Here is a 21,696-nt window from a genome sequence, read left to right as displayed (position 1 = left end):
TCTGAGGCTTGAGGTGAGACTAAAGAGTGCCAATTGGAGGTGAAAGAAATGTTCTAAAACTGGAATGGGGTGATGGCTGCATAATTCTGCAAACTAACTACAAATGAATTGTACACTTAAAACTGGTGAATTTTATACTTCAATAAAGCTCTTAAAACAACTCCCCAAAACATGCTGCCTTGAAACAAATGGCTACTTTAAAAGGAATAACCATAGGGGCGCCTGGTGGCTCAGTCAGTTAAACATCCGACATTGGCTCAAGTCATGATCCCATGGTTTGTGAGTTCGAGCCCCTGCGTCGGGCTCTGTGTTGACAGCTCGGAGCCTGGAGCCTGCTTCCGATTCTGTGTCTCCCCTTCTCTCTGCCCCTTCCCTGCTCGTGCTCTGTCTCTGTTTCTCAATAATAAATAAACATAAATATAACGTTCATGAGAGGCATTTGTAAACGGATAGGTCAATTCCTAACTTCTAGTGATCAATCCATGGGGGGAAAAATGGAGAGGAGAAAAAAAAGTTTTTTTAAGATTTTAAAGGAGAAAGAATAGTCTTTCTTCATGATAGTTGTGGATAATCATAGCCCAACAAATAAGATATTCAGCCATAAAAACAAATGAAATTCAGACACATGCTACAACATGGATGAACTCTGATGATATTAAGCTAGGGGAAATAAGCCAGGCACAAATGGCCAAGTACAGTATTATTCCACTAATATGAGGTGCTCAGAGTAGTCAACCTCATGAAAAAAAAGCAGAACAGACGTTACCAGGTATTGGGGGAAGGGGAGAATGAGCAGTTAGTGTTTAATGGCTACATAGTTTCAGTTTGGGAAAACAAAAAAATTCTGCAAAGTGATAGCACTGATAGTTACACAACATTGAGAACGTACTTAATACCAATGAACTGTACACCTACAAAAGGTTAAAGTGGTAAATTTTGTGTTATGTTTCTTTTATCACACACACACACACACACACACACACACAAGGAACAATACTCAACAAACTCAACAATAAGGAAACTCAACCCAATTTAAAAATGAGCAAAAGATCAGAAAAGACACCTCACCAAAGAAGATACACAGCTGGAAAATAAACATGAAAAGATACACAACATCATGTCATTAAGGAAATATAGATTTAAAAAACAGTGAGACACCACTACATGCCTGTTAATAATGGCTAAATCCAAAGCACACTCGGCCTTGTCAGTAGGGAGCCTGATGCAGGGCTTGAACCCAGGAACCATGAGATCACGACCTGAGGTGAAGTGGGACGCTAAACCAACTGAGCCCCCCAGGCGCCCCTGACAACGCCAAATTCTGATGAGGATGTAGAGCAACAAGAACGCTCATTCTTTACTCACAGGAAGGCAAAATGGCACCACACTTTGGAAAACAGTTGGGCAGTTTCTTACAAAACTGGAATACTCGATCCACCAGTTGTGCTCCTTGATATTTACTCAAATGAGTCAAAAGCCTATGTCCATACATGAACCTTCAGACAAATGTTTGTATCAGCTTTATTCCTAACAGCCAAAACTGGGAAGCAACCAAGATGCCCTTCAATAAATAAGTGGATACATTCATATGGTACATCCAAAGGAGTATTTGCCAGTGATAAAAAGAAATGAGCTATTAAGCCACAAAAAGACATGAAGGAATTTTAAATGAATATTGCTAAATGAAAGAAGTCAATCTGAAAGGCTAACCACCCTATGATTCCAGCCGCCAGCATATAACACTCTGGAAAAGGCAAAACTAGGGAAATAGTAGAAGAGAACAGTCACTGCCAAGAACAGGGGCACAGGAATGAATAAGTGGAGCACGGGGGATTTTTAGGGCAGTGAAACTATTCTGCATGATACTGCAATGGGCAATACAAGTTATTTAACATATGTCAAAACCCAGAGAATGTACAATGCAAAGAATGGACCCTGATGTAAACTTTGGATTTTAGTGAATAACCCTATCACCACACTAATGCAAGGTGTCAATGAAAGGGGAAATTGAGAGGAATAGGTATGAAGGGCTGGTATGAGAACTCCCTATACTTTCCACTCAGCTGTTCTGTAAACTTAAAACTGCCCTAAAAATATTGTCTTATTAACCATAAAATGAAGGGAAGAGACCTCAGACCTCTGTCAGTAGGTTGAGGACTACAGTTTAAATGCAATTTATTCAATCCAATAAAGATAATGGATTAAAGTAGAAGAATTTTTTTCTTTTTTTGAGAGAGAGAGAGATAGCACACGTAAGCAGAGGTGGAGGAGAGGGAGAGAGAGAATTCCAAGCATGTTCCATGCCTAGCGCAAAGTCCAACTCAGTCTCAGGACTATGAGATCATGACCTGAGCCAAAATCAAAAGTCAGGTACTTAATCAACTGAGCCACCCAGGCGCCCCATAAGGAACTTTTAAGTTAATGTTACATAAAAACTACAAAATCTTGTTTGGACTTAATTTACTGTTGTTTATGTTTGTATGACTAATATTCCAAATGTCAGCATTACAAATTACCACCATTTATAAATAATTTGCAAATGCCTCTTTCTTCCCTTTAATTTGCAAGGTGCTAAAGCAAAGCAAAGGAACTGGGAAAATGTTTTTGCTACTTAACTCCATACCCATTTGTCTTATTAGGATTTTGTAAGTAACATAATTACTCCTGAACACAGGAGACTGGTAATGAACATCCTTTGGGAAGCCATTCAAGAGGGCTCATCTCACTACTACAAAAAGCCTATGACAAATCCTAAAGAACTACAAAAGTGTGACATGATTTAAACCACCAACTCTTTAAAAAAATAATGAATTCAAAAAGAAAAAAATAATAAAGCATGCAACACTTCATGTTGACTTTTTTCACTCTTGTTTAAATGAGCATTGAGAATAAACCATTTTTCTTATCAAATCAGACCCAGGAATAGGTTTCTGGCCTTCCTGTTTGATGTTTTATTAACCAGCTAAAAGAGAATCACTTCCAATTATAAAATAAATAAATCATGTGATATACAGCACATTGACTACTGTTCATAGTGGCATAGAGTATGTTTGTAAGTTGCTAAGAAAGTACATCTAAAAGTTCTCATCACACACAAAAAATTCTATAACTGTATGGTGACAGATGTTAACTAGATTTATTGTTGTGATCCTGCACAACATACACAAATACAGAATCCTGTTGCACACCTGAAACTAATACAAAGTTACATATCAATTATAGCACAATTTACATTTTTTTAATTAAAAAATAAATTAATGTGGGGCGCCTGGGTGGCTCAGTCAGTTAGGTGTCCGACGTTGGCTCAGGTCATGATCTCGCAGTTCGTGAGTTCGAGCCCCGCGTCAGGCTCTGTGCTGACAGCTCAGAGCCTGGAGACTGCTTTGGATTCTATGTCTCCCTCTCTCTCTCTGCCCCTCTCCTGCTCACACTGTTTCTCTCTCTCTCAAAAATAAACATTAAAAAAATGTTTTAAATAATAAAATAAATTAATACTATAAAAGTATACATTTTTTGGGGCGCCTGGGTGGCGCAGTCGGTTAAGCGTCCGACTTCAGCCAGGTCACGATCTCGCGGTCCGTGAGTTCGAGCCCCGCGTCGGGCTCTGTGCTGACTGCTCAGAGCCTGGAGCCTGTTTCCGATTCTGTGTCTCCCTCTCTCTCTGCCCCTCCCCCGTTCATGCTCTGTCTCTCTCTGTCCCAAAAAATAAATAAACGTTGAAAAAAAAAAAAGTATACATTTTTTTAAAAAATTATTTTTAAAAACAATCACTGATAACCACTCATTGATGCCAAAGATAAACTCTAGCACTTTATAAAGGCAAGAGACAGCCAGACTCCCATCATTTCCCTTCTAGCCTATAATGGTTCTTTAATCCTATGATGGAAACACAAAACTTCAAAGCACAATACAAAATATTAGCTATTCATTGCTACCCAGGTTTCAGAGTCTGAAAAAACAACAGACACAATACTTTCACTTAATCTAGCATGTGCCACATGCTTCTCCTTTCTAGGGTCTAGATCTATGAAGAATTTGCATCTTCAGTACTAATATGGTTACCGAAAACACTCAAGGGTCATGTTCAAGAGAGTCCACTGCCTGCAGTCCATTGCTAGGTTCAAAACCTGGTTGTATAACTTACTAGCTATGTAACCTTAGACAAGTTGCCCCAAGTCTAAAATACAGAAAAATAAGAATATTCACTCACAGAATGGTGGTAAGGACTAATGAGACTAATGTGGACACAGCAAAGGGCCAGGCACTTGGTAAATGCTCAAGAAACAAAAACACATCATCCCAAAAGTTTTCATAAATACTACAGACTCAAAATATACATTTACTTCATTTTGTTAGAAAGAAAGAAAGAAAGAAAGAAAGAAAGAAAGAAAGAAAGAAAGAAAGAAAGAAAGGAGAAAAAGAAAGAAAGAAAAAAGTGTCACCCAGCAGGTAAGACCCCAGAGTAAGGCTTTATGGAGTATCACACATGCTGCCCCAACTTGACTGAAAGTTCACAGAAGGAACGGGCTAGATTCCTAGTTTTATTTTGGTCTCCTCTGTATCCATCACAGTACCAGGAACTAGAACTAATCCATTCCCCACTCATGAGTTTGAAACCCAAAGGCACACACGTGGGTTCCTCCCAGCCCTGGGAAACAGTTCCATCTTTGGGATATGACCTCTACTTAAATGCCCCTGAAGAAGAGTAGCATATAGATTCCAAGTTCCCCCACCTGAAAGTCCAATGAAAAACTCTGTTCCTAAAGTTGGTCACTACCACCTAGGATGAAACTATTAAAATTGCACATGTGATGTTCAGAATAGGCAAATCTATAAAGACTGAAAATACTTTAGTGGTTGACAGGGGCTGGGGACAGGGGTAGCAGGGAGCTGGGAGAAAATGGGGAACAATGGTTAATGGGAATGAGATTTCTTTGTGGGGATGACTGCACAATTCTGTGAATGTAGTAAAAACCAGTGAACTGGATTCTGTAAGTGGGTGAACTATACAGTAAGGTAAATTATACCTTAAAAAAGTTGATATCTTAACATCTGAATTTTTGCCCCACCCCTCCCATCTTAGATTATCAGAACAAGGGTATTCATTCTATCCCATTAAGCAGAAGCCAAATTTATAGCACTAAGTCCACACAACCCAACTCTCAAGATGGAAAGACACAGTTCCTGAAAACCCACACCACTCCTTAAAGCCAATAGCCTAATTCACTCTCATTTCTATGAAACCACGTTTGGTTTGCCACTGGGTCCATGACACCCGCTCTGAAGTCCAATGCATTCTGCAAGCTTTTCCTGCAAGACAAGAGAGAGAGGCAGCCAGCCGAGCCACTGAGGTGAGACGTTAAGCTAGCCGGAAGGTTGAAAATTTAAGTTACCAGAATGTTATTAGGAACAGAAAGAATGTTGGGAGGCTTACTACTATTTTTTTTTTTAACTTGTGGAACTTTTTTGGCATAACCACAACATTATGCAAAGAGGATTGCCAGGACTCTTCCCACTGTAACCAGTGGTTAACACATACACAACTGTGTAAGTTATCAACAAGTGGCGTGAAGAAGGCATATTGCTTAACTCCCTGCACCCAGACCAAAAAATGTCCCTCTGCTCTTAGTAACGTTTGCTCTGAGTCTTGACAACCCCAAATGCTGGAAGATGATTACAGCCACCAACAAGTGAGCAGTGCTATGCACCGGGCTCTAAGCTAAGTGCTTTCTTTATAAGCACTGAATCATTTGATCTCACAACACTAGAAGGTCAGGGTGGCTACTGCACAGGAGGAGCTCAGTCAGGCTCAGTGACTTGCCCAAAGTCAACCAGTAAGTGAGCGGGTTAAGATTGGAACCTAGGAAATCCTAAAACTTAATTCTGCAACTTCGTTTCCAGCTACTATGGTCTCTACAGAAAGAAAGAAAGCCTTGAACATACAAATTCCTCCCAACTGAGACACTGATTCATCAGGGTAAGAAAAGAGTCCTGAACACAACAGGAGCACCCACAGGAAAGACCTAGACAAATAGGTGAGATCTAGGTCCTTTGGGTGAAAATAGGTCCTTTTTCAGGACAGAAAAAGCTGACTGTCACCAAGGAAGGTCCCAAATTATTTTATTGCTTATCTTCTATGTATCCAGATCAGAGGCTTGGACTCCAGGGAAAAACTTCAAGGGGGTTATTTGTTTATCAGATTCTCAAGGGGATTCAAAAGACAACAGACCTAGACAACAGTTCTGCTTGGGGGTTAAGTTAAGCACAGGCAACTTTGGAATCAGACAACTTGGGTTCAAATACATTCAAATGCTGTGTCACCTTGAGCAGGTGACCGACCTCTCTGACCTTCAGTTTCTTCATAAATGTTAAGTAGTAACAACAATGATCTAGCTGAACTTTAGCAATCCCAAGAGGCCCGTTTTATTGCCTCAGGTTAACACACAAAAGAAATCTAAACCTAGAGTTCTGTGAATACTAATTATAAAATAAAACCATAAAATTTTATAGTTGGAAGAGGCTATAAATCATCTAAACTAGTGTTATTTATATAATTGTCTGTTTTTTTCTGTGTAATTAGTTTTAAAAATACCGGCTTTACATTTTCAGTAGTAAGAAGGATGAACAGAAGAAAAATAATACACAAACACTATGACAGTAATATACACTGTAGAAGCTCCTAATGATAATGGAATGCCTCAAATCTGGGAAACAGTGATCAACTCCACGCTTTCCACTTAAGAGGTCACATGACCTATTCAACTAATAGTAGCAGTTGAAGAGTATAGTTAAGTACAGCTGGATATACAGGGATTAGAACATTTAGTTCCTCGCTAGTCTTTCTCCCAAGTTACAGGTCTGCTCTATTCCATTAGACAACTTAAATAACTCTTAAACCCTATTACTGCATTATTCCCTCCTACCCAAAGAATTCTGACCCCTGCCAAAGAAATAGTAGCAGGCAAATAAACTGCCAGTCACACAAATGCACCCTACTCATACTCAAGGCAGACATACAAATGCAATTCCAAATACTCGCAGGCTTGGTCTAGGAGATCCATTCTGGGTGAGCAGGATGGGGAAGGATTAAGAGCTCTGTATTAGCAGGAACTCCAACTCTGGCTCAGACCATGCAGGGGTTCAAAACTAGGTCCCACTGATAACAGCTGTGTGGCGCTGGACTAAAGATTCACCAAGCTTGTTCTCTCATTTGTAAAATAAGTAACAGACAATTCACTGGCGAGGAATCAGTCTCTGTAGCCACAGGGCAGCAAAATATTCACTGCTACATAGTCAGGGTCCAGGGCAGTAACCAGCACACTGCAGGCACTGTGTATATTTACTGAAATAAGCAGATGCCCAACTAAAGCCATTACTACCTACCTCTACATTTTTAGAAGCCTCAGGGTCACAAAATGACATCTCAGGCACTTGACTTCTGCCAAGTCTCCTTTAAAGAGGCCTGGGAACAATTTTCACAGGTGGGACCCCACTCTGCCAATGCAACCTTTCTTAGCTGAAAGACCTCACCTATTAAGATACCCATCACACAGACAGGAAAAGAAAAGCCAAAGACAGTTCAGTTCCACTATCTTCCTTCGTGTCATTCCCGGTTCTCAAAACCAAAAGATGAACCCAGCTATTTTTAAATGGGTAGAACTGTGAAGGCACCAAAAAGGACCGCCCAATCCAAGAAGCCCATCCCTAGAACGCTCTCATTTGGCCAGGAGAAACTCTGGCTCTGCAAAAGTCAAGGGACAATCACATACAGAATGCAAATTTCAGTGCTCCCCTACCAAAAGGAAATAAGCAAAAATAGTTTTACGAAAGGTTCCAGAATCTTTCAGGACGAGTTTAAACCTCTCCTTTCTGAGTGAGGACGTTGGACATTTCCTCCAAAATCCTGGAGTTTTCAAGGATAATGGGAGAGGTAGAAAGGAGAGCGAGGGAGCGAGAGAGGGAGACAGTCAGGATATGCTCGTTCTATTTTTAAACCCTCGCCCACAGTTTAGAGTAAAGGAACACTCTGATGCTGTACTCCCACCCCTGTCACCTTCTGCTAAACACAAGAATCCGAACCTGCACACGTACACGGCCCTGGATTACTGGCTGCCAACACTCCCCAGAACCGTGAGCTAAGCAGCCCTTCCACCCAGCCCTTCTCTGGCACCGCCGGTGCCTTTCGGAGAAACGGGCGGCCCGGAGACAGCGAAGCAATCACCAGCCGCCTTCTCCTGAGGGGAGGCAGCGCCCCCTTGGCAGGGCACGTTCCAGTTCCCTGGCTGGGTACCCAGGGGTGAGCAAGTGTTCCCCCACGGGAGCCGCAGTGGTGGACGCGATGGGGTTTCCCGACGGGGTGCGGCGCGCCGGGCACTGGCGTCCCACTCCCGGGACACCTGTGTGCCGCGCACACCCAGCCGCGGTGCCCCGCGAGCACCACTCGCCCTCGGTCACCTCCCGGCCATCCCAGAAAGCCAACGGCTGGGCGGCAGGTCTCCTTCCTCATCGACTCGCCCATCTTACGTCCCCGTCTCGCCCCACTGCAAGCACCTACACCCGTCCCTCAGTGACCCCCGGGGCGGAACGGCAGCCAGCGCCCGGGTGCCCAGGGCCGAGAGCCGCCCGACGGCCCTCCCGCCTCAGGGCCCCGTCCCCGCCGGACTCGGGACACTCACTCTTAAGCGCGCTGATGAGTGACTTCCCGTCCTTGATGAGCTCCTTGATGAATTTGTTGGTCTTGTCCAGCTCCGCTTCGTGCGACTTGAGCGTCTCTCTGAAGTGCGGGCTGTCGAGGCAGCAGTCGCTGAATTCGAGCGCGGGGAGCCCCATAGTGGCCGAGTCGCCCAGCCGGGGGGCGCGCCTCCCCCGGCGCCCCGGAGGCCCGCAGCCCCAAGCACGCGCGCGGCGGGACCCCGGCCGGGACCCCCGACGCCCGCCGGCTCCACAGGTGTGGCGCCGGCTCGCCCTCCGCGCGGTGTCCGCCGGCACGCAAGACTCCTGACCCGCGCGGGGACCCAGCGGAGGGGCGGCTGCTCCCGCGGCGCGCAACGGAGTGGTGGGCGGGCAGCAAGCGCAGCTGCGGACCCGCGGCGGTGCCGGGAAACGAGAAGCAGGCGAGCGAGTGCGGCCGCCGCCTCCCGCCTCCTTCGCCAGTTCGCTCTCCAGCAGCCTCGAGCGCCCTCTCACAGCAGCCTCGGCCGCCCCACCGGCGTCCGGGCCGCTCGAACCTGCTAGCGATGACCTAATCTCAGCCGGACCAATCAACGTGCCCGTCTCAGCCCGACCCCCCTGCCTCCCGGGGACACCCGGCCATTCCGCGGCCTTGACCCAATCAGCGGGGCCTAGAGGCGGGGCCTCGGGCGGGGGGCGGGGCCCACGCCACCGCCTAGGTCCGCAACACAAGCTCCGCCTTCTCCCGCCGGCGCTGTGTTGCAGACCCGGAGCCCAAGGGGTGATTGCTGCGGTGCACGGGCCCTTGCCACTCCTGATCGTGGCGACTTGCCGCGGCCAGGGTCCGAAGCCGAGGTGGTGCGTCTGCTGGTCTGAGAACCGAGGATCCTAAATGGGCGGAGCATGAAAAAACTGGGAATTGGGGCTGCAGTTCCATTCAGCCCGCCCTGCACGGCTGAGCAATTGAGCTTTCACTCAGAACGCACCTCCCCACCCCGGGAGAACTTCGAGCACACGGAACCACCACGTCAACCCTAAACACACGCTTCTTATTCCAATCAGAGAATATGTGCATCTTAAAATGACAAGCTCTTCTTGCCTGCAGTCTTCCGCCCCCCACAGTCTGTACCCCTCATGGCCACTCCTGCTTAAAACCCGCCCACGGCTGCACCCAGTCGAAGGATCTAAAGTCCTTGTGAGAATTTCAGCCGCCTGTTGTGTTCCTGCTGGGCAACAAGCAAATTTTACATAATCACGTCCTGCCTGTCGTCCTTTGATACACTGTGAGCTTCACGAGGGCACGGACCACTGCAGTTTTCTTGTGCACTGCTGCATCCCCAACACCTAGAACAGCGGCTAGCATCTAGTAACATACTGACAGCTTACCGTGTGCTACGTGTGCTACGCTCCAATATTTGTGGAATAAATGAATAGATCTTTTCCTGTGTACCTCCCCACCTCCCACCCCCAGTGCGCTGCCCTGTTGTCCCTCTGTCCCACCACAGGAATCAATTCCGGCAACTCACTGCACTTGTCAGGCTGGGTCCCACAGTGCTGAAGTGTGAACTCCGAGAGCATAGGGACTGTCCCTGAATAAATTTTTGTACGTCCCGGAACTAGCAGCCCTCCTTCAGTTAAGGTTTTTTTGTTTGTCTTTTTAAATAGGTCTGCTATGTGCCGGCACTAAATAGATGCTACAGATACTAAGATGAATAACACAGAATCAACTTAATTGCTGCTGGTCGGTGGGAGAGACAGGAGAAAAAGCAGTAGCAGCACTGCATGGTGAGACAGAAGGCTTGGGTGCTTGGGGACATGGGGAAAAGGTTACCAACTCAGGGGCCAGAGAAGGCATCAATGTTGAGAATGCAAGTGATTGGTTCATTAAATGCATACATGAATGAATGAATGTGATCTGTTTGCTGTTGTATCTACAAATTTAGACTTGATAGGAGGCCCAAACTACTAATAATTAAAATCCTGAAAATAGATGCTCCTCACTTGCCAAGGATGAGAAAGATCTGTTTAAGGCTGTTCCAGTGTTCCGATTCTCTACTGATATGTAACAAATCACACCAAAACTTAATAGTTTAAAACAACAACAATCTTTTTATTTTCTCTCGTGATCTCTGTGGGTCAGGAATCTGGGGGAGAGCTTAACTGGATTGTTCCAGCTTCAAGTCTCTCCCGGGTGGTCAGCTGAGCATCTCCCTCTCCTTGGGTGGGCCCAGGGCTTCTCCGTGTGCTCTCTGTGTCCCCTACTTTGGATTCCTCTCTGCACGGCAGCCTCAGTACTCCAGTGTGAATGTCTTAGCTTTACAGGGGGAAAGCTGCATCACCTTTTTCGGCCTAGCCTTGGAAGCCACACACTTCTACCTCCTTCATTATCTACAAGCAAGTCACAAGGCCACACAGATTCAAAGAGAAATGAGGGGCACCTGGGTGGTTCAGTTGGTTAAGTGTCCAATTTCAGCTTAGGTCATGATCTCACAGTGCATGGGTTTGAGCCCCACATTGGGCTCTGTGCTGACCTAGAAATATTTTTCCAGCCATGTCTGAAAAAAACAATCTGCTACCTTGGGCCTAGCACCTGATATTCAATAAATGTTAAATGAATGAAACAAAATAGGGGCCATGATGATTTATCTTCTTCTATTGAGGAATACTAGACAATTAAAGTATAAAGCAATATATATGTGTATTAGTAATGTGTATGAGTAATATATATGTAATAATAATAATGATAATGGCTATCATTTCTCAAGCTCTTAGTTTGTGCCAGACACTGTGCTAAATTATTTACTTACATGCATTTATATTGGTAGTATGATAATCCCCACTTTTCAAATGAGAAATTGAGGCCCAGAATTGTAACTTAAACCAGATTACCTAACTAAGAAGTGTGTGTGACACATACACATACACAAACATATACCTTAATATGCCCATTTACAGCCAAATATGTGTGGATAACATTTGACTTCTTGTTAATTTAATCCAGGATTTCCATAAACACCTCCCATACTTCAGGCAGTATTATCAGAAAAAGAGAATCAGAATGCAGTAGTATTGAGTACAGAAAGTGGCACATAGAATTTGCAGTTCTCTCTCTCTCCATAGAAAATAAGCTCCATGAGGTAGAGATTTGTTGTCCACTGCCACAGCCCCAGCTCTGAGAATAGCAATGGGTACTTCAGAGGTGCACACTGCCAACAGGAGGGACACAAGTTTGATAAGGAAGAAACAGCAACTCGTGTGACAACATAGGTTGTAGCTATGACTGCCAATAAAACAGAAATCACCTTCATAAGAAACACAGAAATAATTTAAGCAAAGGGCTAAGTTGGTTGGGCACGTGAGCCGTGATTTCAGCTCAGGTCATGATCTCATGGTTGGTGGGATAGAGGCCCACATTGTGATTTTCTCTCTCCCTCCCTCTTTGCCCCTCCCCCGCTCTTACATGCTCGTGCTCATGCATACTCTCTCTCTTTCTCTCTCTCTCTAAATAAATAAATAAACTTAAAGAAATAATTTAAACAAAATGATTTGGCCTACATTCTTAGGAAGATGTCTGAATTCCTTCAAATTAATCAAACAATAAGTCCAAATAGTTCTATTTTCAGTATCAATGTATTTTAAATTTTTTTTTAACGTTTATTTTATTTTTGAGACAGAGAGAGACAGCATGAACGGGGGAGGGGCAGAGAGAGAGGGAGACACAGAATCGGAAGCAGGCTCCAGGCTCTGAGCCATCAGCCCAGAGCCCGACGCGGGGCTCGGGCTCACAGACCGTGAGATCGTGACCTGAGCTGAAGTTGGACGCCCAACCGACTGAGCCACCCAGGCGCCCCAGTATCAGTGTGTTTTAAATCCGTATTATTTCTGACTTCCATTGTCCAATTAATTTTCCATCTACATACGATGATCTTCCATTTGTAGAAAATTGGAAAGCATTCTCATATATGTTATCTCTGAGCCCAGATAAGCAGAGGTGAGCATAGGCCACTCACGGCTCCTGAACACAAATGGGAGAACAGGGCTGGTCCATGATGAAGGTTCATAGGTCCTCCTGTCACTGAGGACCAGAAATAGACATAGGCTCCGGGGGCTTAGGTGATGACATCAGCACAAGATTTCTCTCTCCATCCCATGAACTGACCTTCCTCTAAGGTGTCTTCATTCTCAGTGGCTCTCTCTGCTCTTCCAAAGTTATATCCAGCAATACTAGCAAGAAGAGAGTTTTCTTTCTAAGAATTATAGCAGAAATTGCAAGACTAAAGCCAGGGGTTAAACAGCCCTGCTGCTAACACATAAAACATTGGGAGGAGTTGTTTCCCCCAAGGACAAGCAAAGTGCTGTTAACAGGAAAAGAGGGAATTAATGCTGAATAGACAGAAACAATAATATGCGGTACAACTGACCAGTCCCCCAATCCCCTAAAAATGAATGCTCCTTCTGCTACATCTACATGGTTTTGTAATTCTATTTAGCACGTATTCACTTTTTTTATAGTCAATACCATATGTTTCTTTACACAGTGACTTCACCTTTGTATTATTACTGGATAAGACATCAGTTTTCCTGTTTTAAAAAATGATTTTGAGGTGATGTTGTAAATATTCCATGTATCAGTCGTGGCCATGGTTACATAGGTGTTGACATTTGTCAAAATTTATGGGTACATTTTATCGTGTCTAAACTATAACTCAATAAGTTTGCAGTGAAATACTTCAAGAAATGATTGTAAGAAATATTTTAAGAAATGATGATGGTAGTAATATTAATGATATTTATTTAGCTTTTTTTGCATAGTAGGATCTGTGCTAAGTACTTAATTGCATTACCCACCTTTACTAAAATCCTAGGAAGTAGGTACTGTTCACTATCCTTATCTTACAGATAAGGCAACTAAGAATGAGAGAAGCAAGGTGTCTAAGGTCACGTAATTAGTGGTGGAACTAGGCTAAGAATTCAAATCTATCTGTCTTAAATAACTACCCAGCTGTAAGATATCTATAAGAGAGACATTTTATATATCTAAAAATTAATAATAATAGCCAAACCAAAAACTGGAGTAAGATCACTCATGAAGAGGAGGTATTTTATTCTGAAATATCTGTGTTTTCCAGGACCATTTCTGGTATGCCCCCAATATATCAATAATTATACAAGCCTCTAGTTTGTTTTGGCTTTAAATCAAAGGCCCTGCTGTTAGTGTGGAAGCAACTGACTGAAACAGACCTGAAATCCTCATTTTCCCTGAAAGAAGAAAGTAATCTATCCTTACAAGTCCAGTTGCTTTCCAGTTCTTCAGAGAAGGTGGTGGCACTTAGTTAACATTCTTTGGCTCAAGAAATTAATGAAATTCATATTACTTGTACTATTCAAGTCTGTTTTTTATATGTTGTCAACAGTTTTCATGTCTGCTACTTTTTTACTTAATATGCTTTCCTTATTCATTTCATATATCATTTACTATGTTCCAGATACTCTCCTAAACACTTTACAAAAATTAATTCAATTAATCTCTTAAAGACCTATTATCATCTTATCTCCATTTTATAGTGTGGAAACTGAAAATAACTAACCTAAAGTCAGAGTCACTGAACAGCAGAGCTGAGATTCTAACTTATCGTCTAGCTTCAGACTTAGGCTATGTTACTAGTAGAACCTCAAGGGCCCAAAGAATTCACTTCCTCAGACTTCTACACAGCTGCTGGTGGCAGGTGCCATTTTTCTGGCCATTGAGATATCATTGGAAATCTGCTGGGAGGAGCTTTGGAAAAGGTTTTGGCTTCTTGATAAGGGGACAGCTGACACACACCTTTTGCCCACCTTCCTTCCCTATTCTTTCTACCTAGAATATAGATGTGATGCATTAATGAGCAGCAGCCATCTTGCAACCGGGAGGTTTGAATGCCACGTGCCAGGTGCCTTGGTGAGATCCTGAGCCCAAGAATGCCCACCCACCAATCATTCACCACATAAAGGGTAAAAGAACACAACCTATTTAGGCCCTGTTAATGGAGTTTTCTGCTACTCAAAGCCAGACACAGCCCTATCTGACATAACACAATAATCACAAAACCTATTGTTTCACCTCCTTTTGAATTGTGGTCATCTACATTAATACATGGTCCTTAGGGAATTCCCAAAATGGAAAATCATTGCTGTTTTTTTTTTAATGGTTTTTTATTTATTTTTGAGAGAGAGGGGTGCCTGGGTGGCTCAGTCAGTTGAGTGTCTGACTTCAGCTCAGGTCATGATTTCACAGTTTGTGAGTTCGAGCCCCGCGTCAGGCTCTGTGCTTACAGCTCAGAGCCTGGAGCCTGCTTCGGATTCTGTGTCTCCCTCTCTCTCTGCCCCTCCCCAACTCATGCCCTGTCTCTGCCTCTCAAAAATAAAGAAACGTAATAAAAAAAAATTTTTTTTTATTATTTATTTTTGAGAGAGACAGAGACAGAGTAGAGTAGGTTCAGAGAGAGAGGGAGACACAGAATCCAAAGCAGGCTCCAGGCTCCCAGCTGTAAGCACAGAGCCCAATGTAGGGCTCGAACTTGTGAACCACAAGATCATGACCTGAGCCGAAGTGGACGCTCAACCGACTGAGCCACCCAGGCACCCCAAAAATCATTAGTTTTAAGAATGGCTTCTTGGGGTGCCTGGGGGGTGCAGTGAGTTAAGTGTCCAACTCTCGTTTTTGCCTGAGGTCATGATCTCATGGTCAGGAGATCAAGTCCTGCATTGGTCTCCATGCTCAGCATGGAGCCTGCTTGAGATTCTCTGTTTCTCTCCCTTTGCCACTCTCCCCTGCTCACACCCTCAGTCTCCAAAGTTAATTAATTAATTAATTAATTAAAAAATAATCTTTAAAAACAATGGCTTAGTAAACACAGATAGTATCTACATTTAGAGGAACGTGTATGAATGAAGATATTTAAGAAAAATGATAATCCATCAAATAAAATAAGCTTGTTAAAAGACTGAGATGAAACCAGAACGCTGTCAAAGATAATTTCAATTACAGACCCAGGATTATCCAGGTCAGTGAAAATAATTGGTCTATTTCTTATCATTGTAACTACTGAAATAACCAAATAAAATAGCTTATGTCTGTAAAATAATCACACTAAAAGCAGTCCTATCCACCTTGCTCTCTTTCTTGCCTCCAGATCTTCATGTACATGTGTGTATGCTTAAAAGGTACATTAGCATATTAGAAGCCCTGAGATGTCCTGCAGTAAATAATCCAGTGAGATTTTTCTGAACCTGGTATTTCTCATCTGTGACCACAGAATCCTGTTTTCCCCCATTACATCACGTATAGCTCATGCTCTATGAAACACATTTAGGAAATGAACAGTATCATAGACAACAGGAAAGGGGACACACAGGAGAGAGGGGTCATTTCTAGTCTTTTGGCTGCTATTTCAGTTGTTGCAGAATAGAAAGTTTGTCACTGGGAATTAAAAAGCTTCCTAAAGCAACTGGAAAACGATCACTATCCAACCTCAAGGACTTATTAATGGGTAGGTTTTCTTCTCTGGGGATCCATTTTCCTTTAGATGACTCTGGCTTTGAGGTGATGCTGTGGTTTTTAGTGGGTGCTGTGTCTATTGAAGGTGGCATTGATGGGGGGGAGGAGGACAGTATTTCAGCAGAGAAATTATTCTTGCCTTCACTGCCTTCTAAGGAGAAGCCAGTATGAAACATTAGTACTACAATGGGTTGTCTTGCATCTAAATGCAAGGCAAAGGGGATATAATATCTGCTAGATCTACAAGAGTGAATGTTGACAGAGTTCTTTTATTCAATTCCCCACTTCCCTTTCTAGTTCTTTTCTGGAATTTCCCATCACTACATTTGTATTGCCCGACACCCTCTGCAGAAAAATTTGACTTACAAAATGAGTGGCAGTAATAGTCTCAAGCTGAAGAGCTCCACCACTAAAACACCAACATTTTTCCAGTTTAAAAACTAGACATTTTTCTAAAGTTTGTTTTGCCTGAAAAGTGACACCCCCTGTGTTTCCCAAAGCTGATCTAATGACCTAGGCCAGCCCAGGACAAAGTTTCCTCTGACCATCATGAAATGAGAAAAACAGTGACAATGCAATTTGTTTTCCATAATGCTACATGTATTCCATTGGAAGCAGCACTTTTTATTTTGAGATTGTGTCCTTCCTACCAATTTGGTATTGATATACTCATTTTTGTATTAACATACTCTCTTAAAATAAGATGATGATAGTTGAAGGTAGTAGCTGTATTGAAAAAAAAATGGTTTGGCAAAATTTAAATTTGGAAGTCCTGTGTCCCTCCAACTTCGTTTGTTGTTTGTTTTAAGTAATCTCTACACCCAATGTGGGGCTTGAACTTACAACCCTGAGATCAAGAGTTGTGTGTCCCACCGACTGAGCCAGGGAGGCACCCTGTTCGTTTTGTTTTTAATTTGACAGTTTAGAAATGGCTCCTTGAGCCCAGAGAGCTCGTGTGTCTCATTCACTGTTGTGTTCCCTGAGACCTGTAGAATGCCTAGCAATAGTAAGCCATCAATACAGTATGACAGATGGTAAAAGATAAAGTGAGGCACATTAAACTTTTCAAGAGTTTATTGGAGCAAACATCAATCCAATCAGGAAGCACCAAACAGAAGAGTTGGGAATGCTCCACCAAAGGAGCCAAGGGCAAGGTTTTTATAGAGAAGACTTGGAAGCAAAGCAAAGAAATTATTTGGTTATAGCTTACGTGGTTGCTTTATGTAGGAAAGCCTGGGTGGCTGATTGCGATTGGCTGTTCTTGAATCTCATTTTCTCCAATTCAGTACATGAAGTTTGGCTTAGATTTTGGTTCTCTTGCTAGGCTATCAAGGCATTAAAACTACCTCAGTTGGCCTCCTTGTTTAGTTACTTTAACACAGACTAACCCAGGGCTTGGCAGACTTTTTCTACAAAGGGTTTCCAGGCTTTTTGGAACTTACAGGCGCTGTTGCACCTCCTCAACTCTGTGCCATTGTGGCAGGAAACCAGCCACAGATGATACATAAATGAATGAACATGGTGGCTAGTTTCCAAAAAACTTATTTATGGACACTGAAATCTGAATTTCACATAATATTCAGGTATCACAAACTAATTTTGTTTTCCAGCCATTTACAAATATAATACCCAATCTTAGTAAGCCAAACAAAAATAAGTAGCAGGCTAGATTTGGCTCACAAGCCATAGTGTGCTGACCCTTGGACAAATGAAAGAAAGGGAAAGCAATTCAAATCTATTTTTTTGGTCTATTGTTAGTGATGAGTATTATAAGGTCAGCAAGGAAACATTTTGCCACTAAGAAGGACTATATCCGTGAGTATAAAAAATAGTAGATTTGCCTATTAAATTGATGTATTTTTTAAAAAATACTTACTTATTTTTGAGAGAGAGAGAGAGAGACAGAACATGAGCAGGGGAGGAGCAGAGACAGAAGGAGACACAGAATCTGAAGCAGGCTCCAGGCTCTGAGCTGTCAGCACAGAACTCAATGTGGGGCTCAAACCCATGAACTGCAAGATCATGACCTGAGCCAAAGTTGGATGCCTAACCAAGTGAACCACCCAGGCACCACCACCCCTACTAAATTGACTTAAAAGATCCAATTTCCGGGGCACCTGGGTGGCTCAGTTGGTTGAGTGTCTGACTTCGGCTCAGGTCATGACCTTGTGGCTCATGAGTTTGAGTCCCACATCAGGCTCTGTGCTGTTGATGCAAAGCCTGCTTTGGATCCTCGTCCCCCTCTCTCACTGCCCCTCCCCTGCTTGCCCTCTTTCTCAAAAATAAATAAAATATTTTTTAAAAAGATTTAATTTCCTACTGTTTCCCAAAAACCACAAATGAGGAAAGCAGGAGTCTGACCGAACACCAACAAATTGTCTTTGAAATGGGCTATTCATGGACTCGCAGAATCATGTAGCTTTAGAGCTAAAAGAGATTATGGAAAATATCCAATTCAACCATAAGACATTATGATTGAAGACATTAAAGGCAAGGAGAATGAACACTAGGGAAGAAAAATACTTCCCCAGGGTTACTTATTTAAAGAATGAAAATAATCTAATAAGAAAAGAACCTTTTTAAGGCTGAATAAAAGATAAAGTTGTATAATGAAAAGAGCATCAGTTTCCATCCATAGGTTGAAATACTGGCTTTGGCACAATGATTGCTAATCTCAGCAAGTTACTTAACTATCTGAGTTTCAAAGTCTTCACCTTTAGAAGATGGGCAATCATTTATTATCACAGGGAGTTATAGTTAAGAACAAGTGAAATAATATACCTAGTACATTGTCAGGTGTAATAAATGGTCAATATGTTATAACTTGTATTACTATTATATGAACTTTTAAAAACCTCAACACTTACCATGCTTGATAAAAAAGTATTGAAATTATAGTTTTTAAACTGCACTGAGAAATGAAAGCCAAATATTTGATGTTTTCACAACAATATTTTTATCTGTGTTAGTTGAAATATTTCCTCGAATTTCTATTTATAGCATTCCTGAAAGACAACGTAGTGCTTGTCTTAAAACTGAAATCACAAACTAACCATGCTTTTACTTGAGAATGGAATTTGATTAACAGTACTGAAACATGTTTGTCACTGGAATACCCCAAAGATCATTTAACTATGGAGAAATCCTAAAATTTGTGAATTTGTACTTAAGTTTCTTAGCTAACAATAGTTTGGTGAATATGATGGATGTAATACTTAAAAGAAATAGTTAAGAATGTTCTCATATCATCTTTCTTTTTAAGTTTATTTATTTACATAATCTCTACACCCAAGGTGGGGCTCGAACTCACGAACCCAAGATCAGGAGTCTCTCATTCCGCCAACTGAGCCAGCCAGGCACCCCTCATATCTTCTTTTATAAAGTAATGCCAAAAGGGTGCCTGACTGGCTGAGTCGGTAGAGTATGAGACCCTTGATCTCAGAGTGCTGAGTTCAAGCCCCATGTTGGGTGTGGAGCCTACCTATAAAGTAATGCCAAAAGCAAAATCTCAAGCATCAGACAGATATGGGTTTGAACCACAGCTTTGCACTTGCTGGCTGTGTGACCATGGACGCCTAATCTCTCTAAGTCTCAGGCATTTTACGTGTGTAAAGTAGGGATGATAATGGTACCTACTTCATGGGGCTGTTGTGAAGATTCAATGGTAGAGTTAGAACAGTGTCTGCCCTATAGTAAGTGTTCAAAAAACGTTAGTAAATTAAAGTGGTAATTGGCCACATTGTTGGAAGATAACTTTGGTCAATTCCATTTTCATAATCTTTTGTCTCCTCTGGTGGATGTGAGACAAAATTGTGAAATAAGTGATCTTTCAGTTATAGTATAAATTGTAAAGGTAAGTGTGCACATGAAGACAGAACTGGATATAGGTTTCCTGCATTATTCCAGTAAGCCTGGAGGAAACCAAGAGCCTCAGCAGTTTCTAGGAACTAGGAACACAGGTTCAATTCAGGACTCTAAAAAGGAAAAAGATTTTGCTGGTTATTTTGGAGATATCAGGACCTAACTCTTCAAGAAGCTTTCCTGCCCTCCCAGTTGAAAACAGTTCTCCCTCTCAGTCTCCATTGTTATTCTGTATCCCAGACCCTTGATAGTTTTCTTCAGGGCACACACAATAGTTTCAAGTTTTTGTTTATTGACCACCCTACACATCATCATCATCTCCCCCTCCTCCCTACCTCCTCCCCACTCCACTAGAATGTAAACTCCCTTGGCAAGGACAGACCTGGGACCATGTGGTTCATGGCTCTATCCTTTGTGCCTAGAACAATGCCTGCGCACGATTGTAAATTCCTAGTAACTATCTGATGAATGCATGCATGCATGCATGAATAAATGAATGAGTGAATGAACGAATGAATAACTTTATGAATGGGCAGCCAGGCTTTCCTTAGAAGTGTAGAAAGGAAGGGGAACTGATCTTGCGTCTGCCACAAGAGGAAAAGAAAACTACCAAAATTGTGACCACACAGACCCAGTACTGAAGTCTTGGACCACAGGGACTCAGAATTTCTAGGGGAGGGAACAAAGGGAGAGTGAAAGCGGGATGACTCCAGGCCAAAGGAGTCACACACACACACACACACACACACGTGTGAGCACGTACACACACGCGCACACACACACAGATACACTGTCCAGAGACTGGGGTACGTTAGAATTTGGTAAATAGTATGTTACTTCAGGCACAATAATCTTTCTTCACTTGGCCTGTGGGTCACCTCCCACTCACTGCTCTTGGGTCTCCTTTCTCACTGGTCCCTCTTCCTCAGTTTCCTTTGCTGATTCCTCCTCATTTTCCCATCCTCTGAACTCTGGAATGCCCCAGGTTAGTTGGAAAATCTCTATTCACACACACCTCCTAGGATTACTCCAACCCACCTCAGGGCCACAGATACCATCAGGATGCTAACAACCACTAATTACCTACCCTACTTTTGACCTCTCCTCTGAACTCCAGACAGGGATACACAGCTTGACTACCCAGCACTCTATTTGTATATCTAAGCATCTCAAACTTAGAAAGGCAAATGGACTGAACTCTTGATTTTCTCCCCAAATCTGCTCCTCCCAGTGGCTCCTCCCAACTCCTCCCACAGTTGTTCCAGCCAAAACCCTTACAAGCATCCTTTTCTTCCCTCTCTTCCAGCCACTTCCAATTACCAGCAAGCTCTTTTGGCTGAGTCTTCAATATAAATCTATAATCTGACTGCTTTTCCACCTCTTCTGCTACATCCTTTGTCCAAGCTATCATATATTCCCTAGATTATTGCAGTATCCTCCTAACTGGTCTCCTGACTTCTACCATGCTGCCTATTGTTAAGCCTTCCCCAAGGAGCCAGAGTGATCCTAATAGAACATCAAATTATATCATATCCTTCTCCTGATCAAAAGCCTCTAATGGTTTTCCCTCTTACAAAAGAAAAGCAAAAACATGATCTGACCCAGGGATACATCTTTTCTCATCTCAT

The 21,696-nt window shown here is 42.7% G+C and overlaps 1 protein-coding gene across 1 annotated transcript in view; it reads right to left on the bottom strand.

The window, feature by feature from the left end:
• ARHGAP26 (Rho GTPase activating protein 26) overlaps positions 1-9,168 on the bottom strand; it is a 381,404-nt gene extending 372,236 nt beyond the window's left edge. Inside the window, exon 1 of the mRNA XM_030320395.1 lies at positions 8,676-9,168. Within this exon, the coding sequence (XP_030176255.1) occupies positions 8,676-8,829 (154 nt within the window). The 5' untranslated portion in view covers positions 8,830-9,168. The remainder of the gene's footprint in view (positions 1-8,675) is intronic.
• Between the last annotated feature and the right edge of the window lie 12,528 nt (positions 9,169-21,696).

The sequence above is a fragment of the Lynx canadensis genome, chromosome A1, assembly GCF_007474595.2.
Source record: "Lynx canadensis isolate LIC74 chromosome A1, mLynCan4.pri.v2, whole genome shotgun sequence".
NCBI classification, from domain to species: Eukaryota; Metazoa; Chordata; class Mammalia; order Carnivora; family Felidae; genus Lynx; species Lynx canadensis.
Note: the sequence above shows the minus strand (reverse complement) of the source record. Positions and strands in the feature narration are given on the sequence as shown.